This window comes from Tauraco erythrolophus, chromosome 5, assembly GCF_009769465.1.
Source record: "Tauraco erythrolophus isolate bTauEry1 chromosome 5, bTauEry1.pri, whole genome shotgun sequence".
Classification (NCBI taxonomy): domain Eukaryota; kingdom Metazoa; phylum Chordata; class Aves; order Musophagiformes; family Musophagidae; genus Tauraco; species Tauraco erythrolophus.
The window spans coordinates 67,240,545-67,260,557 of record NC_141469.1 but is presented as its reverse complement, the minus strand read 5'-3'; the positions used below and the strand labels follow the sequence as shown (position 1 = coordinate 67,260,557).

Below are 20,013 nucleotides of genomic sequence, written 5' to 3'. Positions count from 1 at the left end.
CAAATCGCAGTGATCAGAAAACACTGCAAATATAACTTCTCCTTTTTTTCTCTCCATGTATATTTCACAACTTGAGACTAGAAATTTTATACCAAAAGTTTCTTTCCAGTGACAAGCAATCCTGTAGCCACATTGGGAATAAATTATACAATTTCTATGCTTTACCTTTCATGTGAGACTTTCGTTTCAAGGCACGAAAAGATTAAACAGTGGACTGGACAGAACAGGACGTAACATTTCAGTTTAAGGAGTCAAAGGTTGTACAACAGCTCTTATTTTGTGTCTGAAGCAAACCAAATCAAAATTTGAACCATATTTAAGTCTTCCATTTACAAATGGAAAATATCATATCAAATTCCCTGAAACTTTTGTGGTTTTTTCCTACTTCTTTTAAAATAATGTATGATATTTATGATCAATTTCAATATTTAATAATTTCAGTCAAACAACACAATCTCAGCTGATAAGGAGTACCGTTATCTAATAGCTGTTGTTTTAGTTAACTTTTATGTCGAATTTGATTCAAACTGTGTTCAAGTCAAAGAAATAACAGGTATAGAAAGGTCTAAAAATTTAAAATGAAAATTGTGTAAAATTGAAAAATGGTGTCATTTAAGTGCAATGTACTGTAAAACTATTAATTTGGTAAATATCTAACACAGATTCTTATGCTTCTCCAACCCAAATTACTGTGTTGCCTCTCTCAACTTCAGTGATTTCACAATTTAACTTATTGAGCCGTCCATCCAGGATAAACAGAGATTCCTTGGAAGGGGTCATGAGATACTGACCAAAAAGGCCACTGTCTTTTATAAGACGGTTCTTACTGTTCCAAGGCCATTCGCCTGCCTTGACAGGCTCCTTCAGACTCTTCACCATCTTAACCTTGCCAGAGGAGAGCTCCACGAAGAGAACATCAGTTTGTGCGCTGGAGCTACAGTAGACATTGTATTGATGAGCTTCAGTGAACGATGGCTGAAAAGCTACATCGGATATGTGCAAATTAGTGTGAATGTCAAATGCATCTTGTATTTCTCCTCTCATTGTTATGGACTGGATCCTCATGAGACCTTTTGCATCATCAATGCTGACAAGGTAGTGTCCATCTGGAGAGATATATGGTGTGCCTGTTACATCGCCATTGTATCCAATCACAGAATCAGTAACGCTGTCCACTATAAGCTGCGGTAGGACAGCTCCAGTGGTGTCAGGCTTACAGCAGATAAAAAAATATCCTCCAAGATGTGTATAAGCCAGTGACTGAGGAATGCAATTATAATCCTTTAAACTAATTGTCTTGACGTAAGACATTGTTTCTAGATCAATTTTCTGGAGCACAGGCTCATCCTTATGAAGAATAAATCCGAACCTGGAAGGAAAAGCACAAAATCAAAGAAAGTCAGAGCTACTACATGCATTATGTACAAATGGGGAAAGCTATTATAAGCAAAGTAGATGAGTTAATATGTGCAGCAGTGTATTGCTATATATCTCAGCTTCAGATCTTTTAGATATTGAGCAGTTCGAAATATTTAATTTTTAGTATTCTAGCAATTGTAATTTAGAGTGCATCACATAAAATTTCTAAAAACCATTTATCTGATTAATAGGAAAAGTGTTTTTTTTTTTCCTACTGACATTGGGGAAAAGGTAAGCATTACTTTCAGCATATCTATTCAGTTATAACTTTTAGAAAAGCCAGGAAGGAGAAAAAGATTAAAAATCAATAGATAGTACATCCCACATACTTTAATTCACTTCATATAGTTCTTTGACTTTCTTGGGAACATCAACTTAATCCAACGCTCATTGTTATTCAGATAATTATCTGAATCTTCCTCATTTTAATTCAGTAGAAATTAATATCGTAAAAGGATTTAGGTTTATGCCTTCCAACTATCCAAGCTCCATATTTCTTACAACTTAAATGACCCTTTATGCTTTTCCATACATCAAGGAATTTTCACTGAACATGAATAATATGGTTAAACTTTAAAATCCTAGAGCTGAATATTTATAACATTTTAAATATAAACTATAAGACTATCCTCTAATGTTAATGTATAGGTTCTGACTGGACAATCATTTCACTGTATATATGCAAAAACCACCACTCTACGTATTATGGAGTCATGTGAAAGTACATTAGTTTTGCTTACAATCTAAGTAGCCTTCACAGCACTTTTCTCAAACAGCTGTTTTTCTTTGGCACATTACTTAACATAACATTTTCCTCTGAATCTTTGATCCTAAGAATGATGCTGCATGCTGATATATAATCTAAAAATACCTTTCACATCCTGTTGATATAAAGCACTATGACAGCCAGAATGTTCCAACAACTGAGTTGACAATAGCACAAAATTTTCACACTATACTTTGCAACCTGGATATATTTACTAATCAGTGAATCATCAAAGTAACAGTTAAAGAGGTTTCAGGACGTTATTCAGTCAGTTCCTCCAACATAAGATGCTTATATTTGCACTTTCTACTGAATTGATATAAGAACATTTTTAATTTTAGCCCCACCTTCCAAAATCCTTGCATACTGCTTCAGTATCATAGGATCACAGAACTATAGAATTATTTCGATTGGAAGGGACTTCTGATTTCAGTTGGTCCAGCTCCCACCCAAAGAAGGACTAGTGTGAATCAGACTATGAGATCATTTTTGTCTTTGAGTATTCAGCCACTTATAAATATATGTAATCTGAATTTAATTGTCTTGGTTGGAAAAATGGTGAATGAGCCTTTACGAAAGTTATGTCAAGATAACTTGACAACTACTGCTGCTTTTCTATTCACAAGGTCTGTTGTTCTGTCATAGAGGAAGACTAGGATCATCAGGCAGAATTTGATTCTTAGCTGATTTGGCCATCTAATATTATCCTTTTGTTAATCTTTTGGGCAGGCATAAAGTTGTTGATTCCTGATTCCGTTATTATGTAGTAAGTATTTTTTGGTCATGAGACAAACTTGTACTGTACAATGTACAGAATCATCCTGTAATAGAAAAGGTTAAATAGCAAGCAACTTTATGATATTTCAAATGTTTATGGTATAGCTCAGTGTTAAATAGCCAATGTTACACACATGAACAATGCTTAGAAAAGGACAATAGAATTAGCTTATTGATTGTCTTTTACATAACAGCCTCCAATGTAAAGCAACAATTAGTGAACTGACCAAGAGCGTTCATAACATTCTGGAAAATGACTTACGCATATCTGCTATCTAATCTTTACTCCTGCAAAACAATACCCAAAAAACCCCGCGCATCTTAAAGGGACTTTTTTCTGGATAAGAAGTGACCGAGGGCTAGACATTGTCATCACTGTTAGCTTCATTAACATCAAATGCAAAATAAAACTGAAATATCTAGATTGCTAAATCAAGCACTAAAAAAACCCCGGAAAACATAAAAGAAACAAAAGCAAATACAGAAAGTTATGTCAGAATTAATATTATTCACAATATGAACTCAGCCAAACTTCGTGACTTGTCAAGTTTATTGTGTATAATCAATATTCAGCTCTATTTCTGATATAATTAGATTTATGCAATCACATGCAGACCTCTCTTTCTTCATTCCTGCCTGACTGCAGTGTTACTGCTTTGGAATCCATTGGCCACATCTGAGGAGCGAAGGTTGTAATGTGGGGCGGGGGTGTTTCATGTGATGTAGATTGGTGGCTGAGTGGAGGACACCATAGTCCTGCAGAGGTAAGCATGGGGTGAACTCAACAGGAATTCAACATATGGTTTAGATTTAGCATGTCCATTTGGCAGGTTAGAAAACATAGAGAAGGAACACGGAGAAAAGTGGACATACTGTTGTGCAAGAATATGGTGGTTGGTACATACAAGAGAGATGAGGGTATTTTTACAGGGAGAAATTGGACGTATGGGAGAATCTGTAATTATTGCGGAACAGTGTAACACAGGGGACACAAATTACACTGGTTTATCCAAGAGTGGAGAAATTTGTTTAAAAGTGAGCTAACCTATATAATTCTGGGAAGACGAGTTCAATAACACAAATTGATGAATATTATGGATGCACTAAAATTACTTGACTTCTGAAGCAAATAGGTAATAATTACTATTTTCAAAGAAAAAGAAATATTTCTCTTAGGCCTGCCTCTATTCAATATGACTTTTTAAATTTCTTTTTTCTTAGAAGAAACGTACTTAAACTACTTTTATCAATATCTGTGTTAAAAGATAACCCTACTAAACCTATCAATTAATTATATCATTTGCATACATTAAGAAAATAAATATGATGCTCATGAACTCTTCACAATTCTCATTATTTTCATGAGTTAAAGGTATGTGAAGGCAAGGAAAAATATCTAATGTGATGGCAGGTACTAAATACATTAAATCCTTTATTTTCACCTATTACAGTATTATTTCATTTATTTTAATGTGACTACTTTACATAGCAGAGACGTTTTTTGCTTTAATTACCTTTGATCTGAATTTCAATAACGAACACAAAAAACCCTTTTCTTGTTTAAGTCTGGTACGCTGACTTTGGGTTTGAAAACATTATTTTTCTCTTCCAGTGTATCAATACAAAGTAATGGGGAAAACAATAGGAAATATTTTTTAAAAGAGGAAAACAAAGCATTCTCAAAGCTATTTTTAACTTCTATAGGTACTTAAAACACAGACTTATATCTAAGTGACATTTTCAGATATACATATATGTCCAGAAAAGCAATTATGAGATTCTGAAAATCCCATCAGATACCATCTATATCATTAAATAAATACTTCTGAAAGTTTGACCTCTTGTTTTCAGAAACTGTATTAAACATAGTTGAAAATTGCTTTCCGTAATAAATCAGTCATGTAACATTCAAACATATTTGATAAAATTTATTGTACATGTGTGTCCAACATATTTCAAGGTACTTTTATTTAACTGAGGAAAAAGACTTAAGATCTCACTGTATGTTTTGAGCTACACTCTAGTTTCTAACCCACCTGAGAGAAAACACAAGGAATATTAAAAAAAAAATTATATCTATATTAAAAAAAATATATTCTATCACAAAACAAATTTAAGAATTTAAATAAATATATTTTAAACTGGAAAACCCTTAAACAATTGTTTTCATACGTCACATATCAACCTGACAAGCAAAAAGAAGTAACCTTTGTGCTGCTTGCAAATCTATTTATTCTAAAGATTATTCCAGCTGATGAAAATGACCCTTTCTTTCTGAAGTAAAATACAAATGCAAAATGAGGTTAGCATCAATTACCTAAATCAGCAATTCTTACTTGCTGATTTAAATCATGACTGAAATTATTAACTTAAATCAGTTTGATTCAAAGAAATCTGCCTTACTTATGAGTATTACATTAAGTAGTTTTAATGATCAATTCATGTGATGTTTTTGTATTTGAATGTCATTGATTTCAAGAGAAATACACGTTATTAATCTTTGACTCTCAAACATTATTTCCAGCCTAATATGCTTTGAATCACAGGTATATTCAGCTTATGTTGACTTTGGTTGCATAAAACCCTTGATTATCAAGAGAGTGAATATGTTCTGTAAAGTTAAATTAAAGATAAGGTCTTACATACTTTCCCCAAGTGTTACATCAGTTGAAGGTGTGGAAAGACTTGACAACTAGCTTTTCCCACAGATGAGAATGTTGCCATTGGTTTGTCCTCCAGCTTCTCATTACCTAGTGGTACTTTCTGCCAGATGAATCTTCTAAATGGTGAGCTAAGAGGTTTGCATGAGCATTTCCCAATGCATGGCATTAAGATGAATTTAGTTATTGTGGAATTATTTAAACGCTTGAAATAGTGTCTGTTGATTAAACTGATTGGTATAAATGAAATAGTTTAGGAGCCAGAACAGAACGTGGGTATAAACTTTCCCACTAGCACAGGTAGCTTTAAGGAAAGGATGTTCATCTACAGAAGGGACTCCAGATCTTCAGGGTTAATCACATCCTTATTCTAGAGTGAATCAGCAAATACATTTTAAAACATAAACCAGCTGGTAACATATCACGTCTCAAGTATTTCAACCACAACTTTCCAAAGTGTTCGAGCTTCTTATGCGGCTTTATCTATCTCTTTGTAACACTTAGTTCCTAGTTCAAAAGCCGCAAGTAAAAAGCTTACAGTGTCTTGGAGAGATTGTTTTACAATTTAAATAGTGGATTCAGCTTTGGTAACTGAGTTTACTTGAAAACTAAAGAATCTGGCTTCAAGATTGCAACAATCTTATCCTGTATTTGTTGCACTTAGGAGATCTACTGTCCCTTGCTCTGAAGCTATTAAGATACCTGATTTTTTTTAACCTCCTACTGCAGCAGCTAATCACATATGTTCTGATAATAAGCTGTACCTGAATACCCATTTACAATGTATGTTAATTTTAAAGTGTGCAAAGGGCACTTTAATACATTTTTTTACTGTGATTGCTCATTTTCAAGCTCTTAAATCTTCTCAACTTTGTAGACTGAAAATTATTTGCACCTATCCATGCTATTCATTGTGTTCTGCTCATTTCTGAATTTGAAAACGCAGCTTTGTGAGAGATGCCCTACAGTCCTTTCTTTAAGTAACAATTTCTCTAGCACAGGAAAGAAAAATATGATTCTACTTTCTTGTAATGTTAACATGCTGAAGACTTTCTGCTTTATAATGTTTTCTAGTTCGAACTTTTAAAACCCACTACTTCGGATGCAGATGTAATGTTAGCCTAGAAGGTAACGTTTTTGGAGGTGAGTACAGTAAAAGATCAGCTACGTGAGCAGAAAAATACATTGAATTTAAGCAGCAGTTTTTACTTACTGATTTCAAAGCACTTCACAAATATTACAGCAAGTGAAGAAAGAAGCTTAATGACTTGCCTAGGGCTATATTATGATCCATTGGCAAAGTCTGGGTGAATATACAGGTTATCTAAGGCCCAACACAGTTTCTAAATGATCATGCTACAGGTGACCATTGCAACTGAGGTCCTAAAAAGACAGATGGGAACAAGTACAGAAAACAAAAATAGATCCTTTTCAACAAGAATCTAGGAAATCACATTGTCAAAATAATATTTGTCAATATTAAAATTAAGCAGAGCTTTGGACCTGGGTGGGAGAGAAGATCCAAAGTGGGAAGCTGGTAAACATTCACAAAGGACTTGCCCTTTCCCAGAACCAGAAGTATGTCTCCAAAAGTAATTTATTAGAACTAATAGGATTTTTATCAATACTATTGTTCAAAAACTTTTTTCTCAGCTTGCCATATTGCCTGTAACTCTTCAGTGGCCCAACAAAAATTCAGTAAAGCTGGACAGAGATATAAATACCCAAACCATCCAATAATACAGACGAAAAAGAAGTGAGTGAAAAAATAGTTTCAAAGCTGCCAATCTTCTTGGATGTAAAAGGATTTGGCAAGCTGTGTGTTTGATATATTTGTTTGTCTGCCTGTCTCAGTGAGAGCTGTGTGGCTGGGGTTTTGAGAAGCTGAAAAAAAATCAACAGAGACGTCTGTTTGTTCATGTACCTGTGAGGTTTGTGTGGCTGATTCTCAGTCTATGAGAACTGCTAGGCAGAGGCCTAAGGATGGAAAAAGTAATGGAAACTCTGGAGGGAAGATACAGAAGGGAAAAGGGGAAGTGAAGAAAACTGATAAGGAAAACCAAGGATTCCACATCTGCTACAGCAAAAAAAAAAAAAACCCAAAAAACAACCCAAAGAATGAGAAATTATACTTTTGTTACCTGCAGATGAGGAAATATTTTCCAAGCCACTAGCAATTGAGGAAGATGATAAACAGTTGTTTTTATAGGAACATACAACTGTCAGGTTAGATATTTGTTCCTGATAATTTTGAAAGAATTGATTAACTCTTAATATTTTAATAAATCTCAGAAAAAAAGGAAAAATTGAAAAGTCCGGAAGATTGTTGAAATAATCATAAGATAAAGCCAGGTACCGGTTCAGATGACTACCTTGATGCGTATCCCAGGGAAATAAACAGATGATATGAGAACTAACCACAGAAAAAAGTGAATATAATGCAGTCAACATGGGTTTATGGAAAATGATCTTTGTTGGATAAACCTAACCTTTTTTTTTTAATTAGAAAACATTGCTGAAGGTAACGGAATATCAGCAGAGCATACCTTTCTTAGAATAAAAACTGATACCTGAAGAAAAAATAATTTCTCTGCAATAAATAGAGGTTGTCAATGCAGAATCATCATTTTGCAGGGACGTTTTGCATCTGCTTGGTACTAAATCTCATACTTCACAAAATTTTCACATGTGATTTGGATGTAAATATGTGTTCATGACACTAAGATAGTAAAGAATGACAGGGAAGTCGTTATATTAGTCACTTGCTTATTAAAGAAAAATGTGTTCAAACATAGCCAAGTGTAAAGTCGAGCAGCTTTACATGTGAATGAGAAATGCTGGATGTGCATATAGAAAAATATCCTGAAAAGCAGCAACGATGAAGAGACTTAAGGATCATAGCAGACATGCAGGTCAATATGACAGCTGAGCCTAATGAGTGAAAAAAATAAAAAAGACTCAAAAGCTCTTGTACAGTCATTCAAGGAAAATACAGAGTTGCGTAAGAATAATGCAACAATCTCATATCTGTATTCTACATTGGGGAGACCAAATTAAGAATGCTTTATGTTGTTTTATTTCTGCTCTTCTAAAAAAGAATATTAAAATTCCACTTGGGAAGAAAGATGTTCTAAGGTTGGGATGGTCATTCCTTTGAGGTTTATTCATCTAAATATAGAAGATCATGGTGCATAGGTTGGAGGAACAGTGATAGATCAAGGAGACCTGCTTCAGAACAGTCACCTGCTTGCACATAGCAATGATCAGTTGCAAATAAATTTTAGCCAACTGTCCAATAACCTATTTGCTGCCTTCTAACCACCATGTGAATGTGTCTCTACTTCCCTTCTGTCCAGTATTAAGAACCTTCTCAGCATGCCATTGTCAGATTATTAACTCTGCTTTCATTGCCAGGTTGGCCTTCATCTTTTTGATGAGGAGGCAAGAGCAACTGCAAAAAACACAGGGCTTATCAAATTTGTTAGAAAACAGTATTGCAAGTCACTAAGGTTAAAGGCAGTTTTGGATTACACAGGTTAGTAGATAGGGGCACCTAAAAAAGCCGTATGCAATAAAAGAGGGTGATTTACCAGAGCCGTAAGAAAATGTTGTCCTCCAGTGGTATCTATAGGCCAAGTGTAATAGAGACATTTCACAAAATTAGTATTAGTAAGAGAGTTTTGGTGGTGGTCTCAGTAAACCAAATCAGCAAGTACATGGGCTGAGCTTTTCTTATCCTAAATCTATTTTCCATTCGAAGTAAAGCAAAGCTATTAAATCTGAGTACAGAAATCTGCACTACTACTCAATATTTCATTCTGTTCTGTGGATAGCTGAACTCAATTCCCAAAGCTACCATACTCTCAAAACTTTTCAAAAGCACTTAGTTTTCTAAAGGGATTAAAAAACCCCAGCCATTCATAATCATGCGATGAAATTGTGTCTGTCGCCTATGTACTGTTAGCCTGGTTTTTATGATTAGGCTGTTGGGAAAAAAACAAGTGATACTTGAGAGTACCTTCGCTTTTCCCAAATGATTTATAGATAGATGGTGGTATATTTAATGCAAAGTTTCCTCTCATATAGATTGATATGCAAAAGCCTCCCACTGTTCATTAATCCCTGATCAATATTTATGAGAATCTCAACCCTCATGTCTCTTCTGTGCAGTGAAATCATGCACAATATCAGACAGCACATAAAGGCGTTTGTCAGGGTGCATATTGGGATCCTGTGCAACTCAAGCCTGCAAGACATGAGAGCAAAACTTCACATTTCCAATAGTTTATTCTACAGTTAATGCAAGTGAGAATCTGTAGCCTGCAGGCATATCCTTCCAATTGGAATGTATACTAGAATTGTGAAATCTGAAATTGTTTCCTTCTTCACTCACTCCATATGAATGAATAATAAAGATTTTAATCACAGATTTTCAATATTTTCAACCATACATTGTGACAAATAGTTAAGTGGATGAGTAAAAGTCATTTTTGCCTCATACACACTCTGAGCTTCAGTCCTAATGCTCCAAATGTTTTCACTGCTACTCTCTGCAGAGGATCTCCTTGTCTATGAGGAGCCCACCGATGCTTTTCCAGGCCAAATGGTAGGATCCTTGAAAATGATGACCTTTCTGTATCCTTTCAAGAGATAAGTATGCTCTCTCCCCTTAAGACTAAACACAAACATTTTCATGACACAGTTGATGAATTGGATAGTTGAATGGTTGTATTTCAGCATCATTTATCATTTAGAACAGCAGTGCTAGACCTCAAGCCGCACAGAGCTCAATTTTGGGTGGTTCTGATTACGATTTCAAGTTACACACCTTAAAATTAAAAAAGGTGTACTTTAGATTAAGCACACATGCAAAATGAGTACACTGCCACAAAGGCCAGTGTAATTTTAAGTACCGTTAGTTTTTATAATCTGGTCTTTTTATGAATGTATTAAAAATGGATATATGAACCAGGAAACAAAAAATTACAAAAAACAGTACATGCTTAACCCTGTCTCTTCCAGGGTACATAAAAATATCAATCTGTTTATATTTACATCCTTACTGCTTTGAAATGAAGTCCTGATCGAGCACAGCTGCTTCTCTCCTTTATGATTCTATGATTCAAAACCAGCCTTATACAAATTTGCACAGATTTGGAAAACTGAAGTTTAAATGACTAACACTAAATCAGGACGTGAGTAGGCGCTACAATTGTACTTGAAATGTGATTATCTGTTTCTCCAAGCTATTACAATAAGTTCAGGTATCACATAGCTGTAGAGGTTATTAAAGCTGCCCTTTGTGATCAGAAATCAAAGTGATTGCTTAGAGGAGCTGCTAGCACTGCTACAACATTTTTCTCCCTATCCAGGCACTTATACAAGTCTCCATGAAGAACAGACCTAAAAGCAGAGACAATGTCCCTCCCAGAATTTTCAGGGATCTCTGAAGATGGTTTTCACAGCTCTCAAAGGGTAACTTTAACAGAAAACCATGAATTCACTTTGCTTTCCACAAAAACTGTATTTTTCCAACCATAACAATCAGCTTCACTATTTTCTCAATGCTAGAGAGTCATCAAAAAGACAAATAAAAGCTCTTCAGAGTCTGCCTTTCATTTTTATCTTCTTAGGGTTTTTCAGAGCTCTAAGAATTGCATGCAAATCTTATAAATTACTTTTCCAAAAGCAACTTTATCACTATATATTTGTGAACTACATTTTCATGGCACTATTAAAGTATTTGACATGGTCTGTTAGAACCAACACCATAGTCTACTGTAAAATATCAAGGTGAAATAACATCATATAACTTTTAATACCTCTTATTCAGACATTGTATTTGCAAACTATAACAAATATTTTTCAAGAAATACTAAATATAATAGAATGTGGCTAGTAATCATGCTATATCTGCCGATTTTAAAAGTTTAGGAAACTTCCTGTTTTTAAAGATAAATTTTAAAGTATTTCTCTTTGTGCAGACAGGACCTATGAAAACTGTGCAAGGGAATGGGATACCATCTGTGTTATACAATTTTTCACGTTTTACAGCATGGGTCCTGGGTGGATAATTTAGGAAGAAATTCAAGCGTACTGATTCACGATTAATTGAATTAACTATACCAGTTAGGCTCAACATGTCTTATCTTTATTTATTGCCTTTATAATACTGTGAGATTTACACAAAGTTATTGTGCAAAACATACTAAAGTAAAGGCCAGAAGAGAAAAAAAAAAATCATGAAGAAGAATTGAAACTCGAGGCAGGACTTAGGACAGTCCTGTACAAACAGTTTATTTTCATTTGCTGCATTTGAAAACCTTCAGACTGAAGGATAATACTGAGACCTGTAGCTACAAAAATTAATGAAGCAATGTTATTTTGATGGCAAGTTCTAGTCAAGAAATGTATAAATTAATAATGGACCAGATATTCCATACAAAGTTTCAAGGTCATGGGAATTCTGACATTCATCTTCAAAATTGTTTCCCCACGGTGCCATTTTTTTTCCACCCTTCAGACAGAGCAAGTTAGTTTGCATCTCCTATGCACAAAGATTAGCCAAGCAAGATGCTAGCGTGGAGCTGCCAACGAGCAGTAAATTAACAATCTGGCTTCCTGTATGTTATTTTCTTCCTTTGGACAAGCCATATATATTGCTTACTAGTGCAACTAGTTTTATATTTTTTTTTCATTATAAAAGAGGAATATCTAAGCACTGGTTAAAAAGATTTAAAAAAAAAAGCTTATGATTTTTTTTCCTAGAAATGAGGACAGATTTCATGATACTTTTTTTTTTCTTAAATAATATATTAACATAAAACTGTATTTATTGTTGAGTTCAGAAAGATCAACAGAATAGAAGATGATGATGATGTAAAAATTGATGTTCTCTTTCCTTTTTGTTTCTGGCCCTACACTCACAGTTAATAAACACTTTTAGAGAGATCTCTCAGATTAAACACTTAAAATTATTTTCTCAAAACAGAAAGCAAGTAAAAGAGACGAGAATTAGATGAGCTACAGTCAAAATTATCTGTACAAGAAGCAAACAGCAGTATTGTTGTATGAGAGAGGTTTTTTAACCTGAATAACTTAATTCAAGAAAATAATCATAAACATTATCTACTTTATCCTGAGTTAATAACATTTGTGTTTAAAGCCACTCAACATTCTATACATTAGGGATCATTTTTTCAAAATTTGTGCAAAAAAAAAAAAAATCATCCCGGAAAGATAAAGCTCTATTACTACAAAGTTTGATCAAATCTGCTGACCAAAAGTTTTCTAGGACTCAAAGTAAATGCCATTAACTGCCCGTGAACAGTCTCTTATAGGATCTAATATGGCAACATGGGAAAGTACTATCATTTAAACAAAATTCTAAAATAGAAGTGAGTTATATACCAAACTTTTTTTTTTTTTTATGAAATGAAGTTATCCACAGCAGCTCTAGAGAAGAAAATATTAACAATTAAGCAAAGGAAAAATGAAAATCGGCCTAAGGACTGTTTTCTTAGCTGTGTAGCTCAATTGCCTTTACTGTTCTTTTGAGACTTCTTCACCAGGAAAACAAAAAAAAAATGCACTTTTCCATCTAAGAATTTTCTAAGAACTTAATATACAATACTGCAACCATTATTTCCTCTGCTAAAATTACTCTTCACTTTATATCCATACACAGATGATTCTAAGGAAGACTGTTTACATTGATTTATTTTACTTCAGATACCTTGCATTCCTACCATTTAAATCACCACACAATTAGTTTTTCTTACTTACGTAATTTTAAAATACATCATTTCTGTTTTATTTTCATTTTCTATAACAATTACTGTAGTATATTGCACAAATAAAATACTTACCTTTACATAAAAAACACACTCTTCATTTTGGAAGTGCTTCTGATTTCAAAAGCTGTCAGTACTGCAAGGACATATCAGTCTTCCCCTCAGGACTCAGAAAATTATTGTTGCCTAGAATAGTTTGCTTCTGGCAGGTTGCTGAGAAAAGACCTTTTTTTAATTTCTGCAGTTCAGAAATGGTCGTTTGATGATAACAAAAGGTTAAGTGGATTTTGCCCAGTAGCTATTGCTCATCAGCACAAATGGTGCCTTTCTTTTGGGTACTATAACAGCCTTTAACCCTTGAAGTTTGTTTTTGTAATTTTGTTCCTGATGCTCTTTACAAGAATAAGAACACTTGCTTCATATTTTTATTTTCCATCAGAAAAGCCTTTTTTCCTCCTTCCTTAGTATTTGTATATAACAGCATTACGCGCAAAGCATCCTATCTGAGGACAGACCTACATCTTGGATAACGTCTTGATAATTATCAATTTTTCTAAGTGTTTGTGTGTGTGAACATAAATATTCACACACACATCTGTAAAAGATTTCTGTCTTCTTCAACAATTTGTTGCAATTACTGTAAATGAAATATTTAAAAACGCCTCCTAAAAAAAGACAGAAATAACATTTGCAGCAGTAATGTGTAACTGTGATAATGTTCCTGGGAAATATTAACATAGTAATCCTAAGAAATAAGAATGGGGGAAAAATTGGTCAAAAAAAATCAAGACAGAAAATTAAAAAACACAGAACAGAAGGTTGTGGGGTCATTCCTTTGGAAAATGAGTAATTTTAGTATAAAACCAGATCATCACTATCAGTTCTGTTAGATGAATGCAAAGTTCAGTTCTGATGAAGAATGGAATTTGACAGCAGGTCTCATTTTCTGAAAGAACTGACTATTTTGTTATACTGTTGCTTGTAAAGACATTCTGGATTTTGAAAACTTCAGGTTTCTGAGTTCTTACAGGCTTACTCATTAAATATCTCATCTGTACCTTTCCAGTTCAAAGAAAAAAAATTATCTATACAATAACAGGAATTCCCTGAAATTAATAATTTATGTAGGAGAAAAGAAGAAAATTAATATATAGATATAACTTGCTTTCAATGAAAACCAATAATATTTTTATGCTTAATTGTGGATACAGATTTAGGAATACCTTTTTAGGATGAAAAACGGATGCCAACAGAGATCTAATCTATTAGAAGTCTTATATGCTTTGCAAGTTTACTTGATAATGTTTTTCCAAAGAAATACAGGTCTTAGAATCATAGAATGGTTTGGGTTGGAAGAGACCGCAAAAATCATCTAGTTCCAACCCCCTGCCATGGGCAGGGACATCTTCCACTAGATCAGATTGCTCAAAGCCTCATCCAACCTGACCTTGAACATGTGCAGGGATGGGGCATCCACAACTCCTCTGGGAAACCTGTTCCAGGTGCCTCACCACCCTCAATGTAAAAAAATTTCTTCCTTATATCTAATCTAAATCTGCCCTCTTTCAGTTTAAAGCCATTGCCCCTTGTCCTATCACTACACGCCCTTGTAAAAAGTCCCTCTCCAGCTTTCCTGTAGGCCCTCTTTAAGTACTGGAAGGCTGCTATAAGATCACCCCAGAGCCTTCTCTTCTCCAGGCTGAACAGCCCCAACTCTCTCAGCCTGTCTTCATAGCAGAGGTGCTCCAGCCCTCGGATCATCTTCGTGGCCCTCCTCTGGACCCGCTCCAGCAGCTCCATGTCCTTCTTGTGCTGGGGACTCCAGAGCTGAATGCAGTATTGCAGGTGGGGTCTCACAAGAGCGGAGTAGAGGGGCAGAATCACCTTCAATCTTCACAGATTCATTCAGAAAGGAACTTAATATTCAATGGTAAGATCTATGAAACCAACATTTTTACATATATGACAGCGGATTCTCTTAGTAATGATAAAATTCCTGATTAGATCCTAAAACGTGTCGAAATAGAAGAGAGATGGATACAGCAAAAGCTGGGGAGAAAAAAAAAAAATCCCACAAAATGCCTGCTGTGCTTCACAAACGTGTTATCACCTGAGAGATCGGACTGAAAGGGAAGTGACCTTTATATAAGTATTCCAAGATTTCAGAGGCTGATATTGACAGATTTGTTCTGGAAGCACTGAAGATCTGTATTCTTTTTTGCTGTTGCTTTGTACCTACCTCATAGAAGTGTATGTGTTTCCTCTATTTCCATTCTCAGTGAGGGAATTCAGTGTAGAGAATTTTAAGTTGGATGGCTGAGGCCCCACAGTCAAAGATGGCCAAACATACTAAAATGATTCTTTCTTTCTCTTTTTCTTTTTCTCTTTCAGCACATACTGATCATTATTTGGAAAAATAAGGATATCAAGAACTTTCAAGACTTCCATGCAAGACAGAGAGAAGAAATGTAATTTCTGCAAGGGCTCAAAGGAATTCTGACAACTGCTATGTTCTTAGAATGAAGGGATCTACTCAAATTAAGCTTTGTGCTCTGAGCTTGAATTTGAATAGAAAAATTTCTATTCCTAGACAATAAGCAACAGAGACAGGAGTGAATGTTATAAAATAAATAACTTTTGAGCATTAGCAAACTTTCAGTAATGGACAATAATGGAAGCATAGTTTCTGAGTTTATTCTACATCATATTTAATAAGATTAGCTCCAGTCTCTGAAAAACGAGCACCACAAATGTAATGCTGCTAAGCCAAAGTGAATGACGTGTAAGCATCATCAACAAAATCCTCATTCTTATTGCAATAGTTTTCACTGGGGCAGAAAAATCACAAGTGATACTATCTTTCAGATGCTTATTTACGGGAAACACACTAGGTAAGCTGTCTTCTGTAACTCAGCTGTTAACATGTAACTGCTTACAAAAGAAAGATCAAAATTTCCTAACTACAGTCTCATCTCGATAACAAAAACAGTAGACTGCCTGAAATCCGTTTAAAATTATATTATTATTTCCAATTTCTATTTTTTGTTTAATTTTATTTTATTACTATTTCAGTTTAAGATTTTACTTTCAGAGCATTTAAGTCATCTCACTAGAGATCCAGAGGAAGGAAAAGGACTGTCATCCCAAATTCATGTTGAAGAATATCTTCAAATGACCCATGTGTAAAAAACAACCGGGAAAATTTCCCCATAGCTGGACAGATATTATTTTGGCTTCTTCAGTCATTTTTTCAGATCCCACTGGAAGAGCTGACTTGTTTTAACATGTCACACTTACCCCAGGACTTTTGACTCACATTTAGTGTACATTTGCACAGGGGAGGGATAAATCCTGAATTTCCAGGGTGCTAGTGATGCAGGAGTCTATGAATTTTCTGAGGGCTCTCTTTGTGGAACACTTGCAAGGTGTGTACATACAATACACTTTTCAATTATTGCAAATTGTTGTCCAATGATTACAGTGTTCACAAGAAAATAAGCTAAGAAATTTTAGGAAAAAGGACTTAATTTCTAGGGTTTTGGAATCCAGGAATATATGAAACTATTTGTGTTATATCATAAAGGAACTTCTTCTCAGCAAAAGTATATTTGTAATGTTGGCAGCAAATGTATTTTTCTTTCTCATACCTCGTAGGGAAGGAGAGCTAGAAATTTAATTTAAAAAAAAAATCACTTCATTTTTGAATCAATAAAAGTCAAAGAAAGGGCTATCTACACAGACAAAGTGCAAAACAGACATTCCAAAAGATGGCCTTAAATGTCAGTACAAGGTAGGATAGGATTAAGAAGGATTTCTGGCACTCCAGAAAATATGGTAACATCGAGGTGGGCAGATGTCATATAGAATGCACAGCCAAATTTATATATGCCAAAAGAAACAGTCAGCATGAGTAGAAAATGAATAATGAGGTAGAGATAAGGACTACAAAGGTGATAAATTACGTATGTCAAAACAGTCTCAAAAGATTTTTTTCTTCATTTTAAAAATGAAGTTCACAAACTGTTACAGCTGGTGATATGTGAATATTCAAAAGAACAAATACTACCACAACTCATTTCTCTTTTTTTTAAATAATGATCCAAACTAAGAAAATATTAGATTGAACTAAAAAAATGATCTTTTTTTTCTATGTAAAAGATATGATAAAACATGATTTTGGGCACATAAAAGCACCAGAGATGACATTTATCTTGAAAATGTAAGATTATAATGGGAAAAAAAAATCAGGCACATCATGGCAAGCTGTTGTGTTCTAATTTGTAGATAATACAGGGGGGTGGGAGTTGGTGGTGGTGGCTTTGTTAAGACAGAAGTTTGGATATTTTATCCACAGCAAAACGTTGCATGCTGACATTTGGGAACCCACGGAAGGAATACAGACAAAACAGTCTATCTGTGCAGATTTGGAAATTACCTTCAAGTCTTTGATTCATATGATCACACAAGCATTTCAGTTTTACTAAAAATTGAAATATAGGTTTGTAACGTAATATCAAATAGAAAAGCTTAAATGTAATGAATAAATGTAAATCTATTCTAAATGCTTAAAAATAGAAACATACACATGAAAATTTCTGAACGTATTTTCACTCTTTCAAAGTCACAGATCTAAAACACAGCATCATTCTGGCTGCTATCAAGAAAATTAACTTCATCCAAACTGGTCCCAGCACATTTTTTTTAAATAATCATGCTTCAGTAGTTTATTAGCAAATGTACAAAAAAATAGTTAATTACATATTTTTAAGATTGCCTCAAAGCTAATAAATGAATCTTTATAATTTGGTGGGGTTTTTTTGGAAAACCAATGAGTAATTAAGACAAGCACTAAGATAACTTCTAATCACTGGATACAACAAATTATGTGCTATAATTGCAGGGATTAGTTCTTCTTATAGTTGATTACATGTTTATACATTTCATTGTGTCATATATTTACACATACTAATACATGATGAATTTTTAAAAGCAGACAGGTACTAGGAGACAGGTACAACAGTTATTCATTTATAGTAATGGTTCATTTGGCCACTTTAGATGGATGGATCATATTACCCCAAAGGCAAATACTCCTGTAATGACTTCTGCACATGCAAGAGAGAAACAACTTACAGTGTGAAAAACATTTACAGTTTAGCCAAACTCCCCTTTGCTTTAGTAAAGCCGACTAGACTTACTTAAGTCAGGTTCTGGCCACTTCCTGAACAAAGCGGGAAAGACATGTAGAACACAAGGAATTTTCCTGTATCGATGCTATAGTTTTATAGTGCTACAGAGGCTGGCTGCAATCTCATGTTTTAGGTAACATTTGAAAGGAATTTTAATTTCTAAATAGCCACACTGAAGTGGAAATGTTTTTTGACGTAATCTTTTTCTCTGTTGACAGCTGACTTTTCTAGTTTGAGAGCTTTGTAAAGTTTTCCTCAAGCTACCTAAGAGGAAATTTGGAGCATGAGTTGAATAAATTGGTCAAGCAGTATTTGTATTGTCAGCTGACATGGGAAAAGGAATGCAAGATAATTGATTCCGGAAACAAGATAGTTTTCAAGATTGATTTCTTATATATACGTGTGTGTGCGCATGTGCATATGTACATATATATTGCAAGATTAGAAACAATCACAGATTTCAGTGCAATATAAAAAAAAAATTTAGCTACATTTAAATCTGAAATTAATTATTAATTAAATTTCATAACACTGAGATGAAAATGAATTTTAAAATTCAAAATATTTTCTCCACGAATTCCAAAATGACCTGCATTAAAAGATATCATATACACCTCAGAACACCATGTCTATGCCAGATTTCAGCGAGAGCAAATCTTAACTGTGTTTGTGGAGTGCTTGCAATTACTTCATAATTTCTGTAGGTGCTTTTCCAGTCACAGTTGAGAATCCTTACTGCCTAGCACATTTTAAAGCCTGCAAACATGGATTGTTTTGTGGAATATAAGAGTGGTGCTGAAGGAGGATAGAGATGAAGCACAAGTATGGGCATGTGGCTTATCTTGTATGTATGTAAAAGACTGGGAGCTTCCTAGTTTGAAGATATCCAGTAACAACATTTATGGACTCCTAGCCTTTTGGGTGGGGATGTGTGAACAGAGGAGAATAATGGGTTTGATACACTAAAGAGTACTTGCACATTTTGTAAAGCGGCACTTATTTCATCAGTAATTGCTGTTGCTAATGGTGGTGGTTGAAGAAAGCGAATTTCAGAGCATTTAAAACTGACTGAACTGAATCTCTCAATCTCTCATTCTTCGCATTTCCTCTGGAACACAGATGCTGTAAAATTCACTATTTAAAGTGAAAAAGATGCAGAAAAAGACTTTCTACTGTCTCCACTCCATCTTTCCCAGAAGTTCCTATAAGCTTCTTTTTCAAAAGCAACACATTTCTGGACCAGAAGGGTCCTCCTTTTGGGGGCAAATACACAGAAAGGGGAAAGAATGACAACAAGGTTTCCACTTCGCACTACTCACAAAGACACAGTTTACAGAGTGAGAGATTGCAGAGTGACTCCCTAAGCCAGATGGACCTCTTTTGTGTGCTGTGCTACCATGTAGGATTCA

At 34.5% G+C, this 20,013-nt stretch overlaps 1 protein-coding gene across 3 annotated transcripts in view; it reads right to left on the bottom strand.

Annotated features, from left to right (window-relative positions):
- Positions 1 to 666: 666 nt before the first annotated feature.
- The window catches only part of FSTL5 (follistatin like 5), a 288,154-nt gene continuing 268,807 nt past the window's right edge, over positions 667 to 20,013 (bottom strand). For all 3 annotated transcript variants that reach the window (XM_086611644.1, XM_086611645.1, XM_086611646.1), the window contains one exon: positions 667 to 1,369. In XM_086611644.1, the coding sequence (XP_086467770.1) occupies positions 667 to 1,369 (703 nt within the window). The remainder of the gene's footprint in view (positions 1,370 to 20,013) is intronic.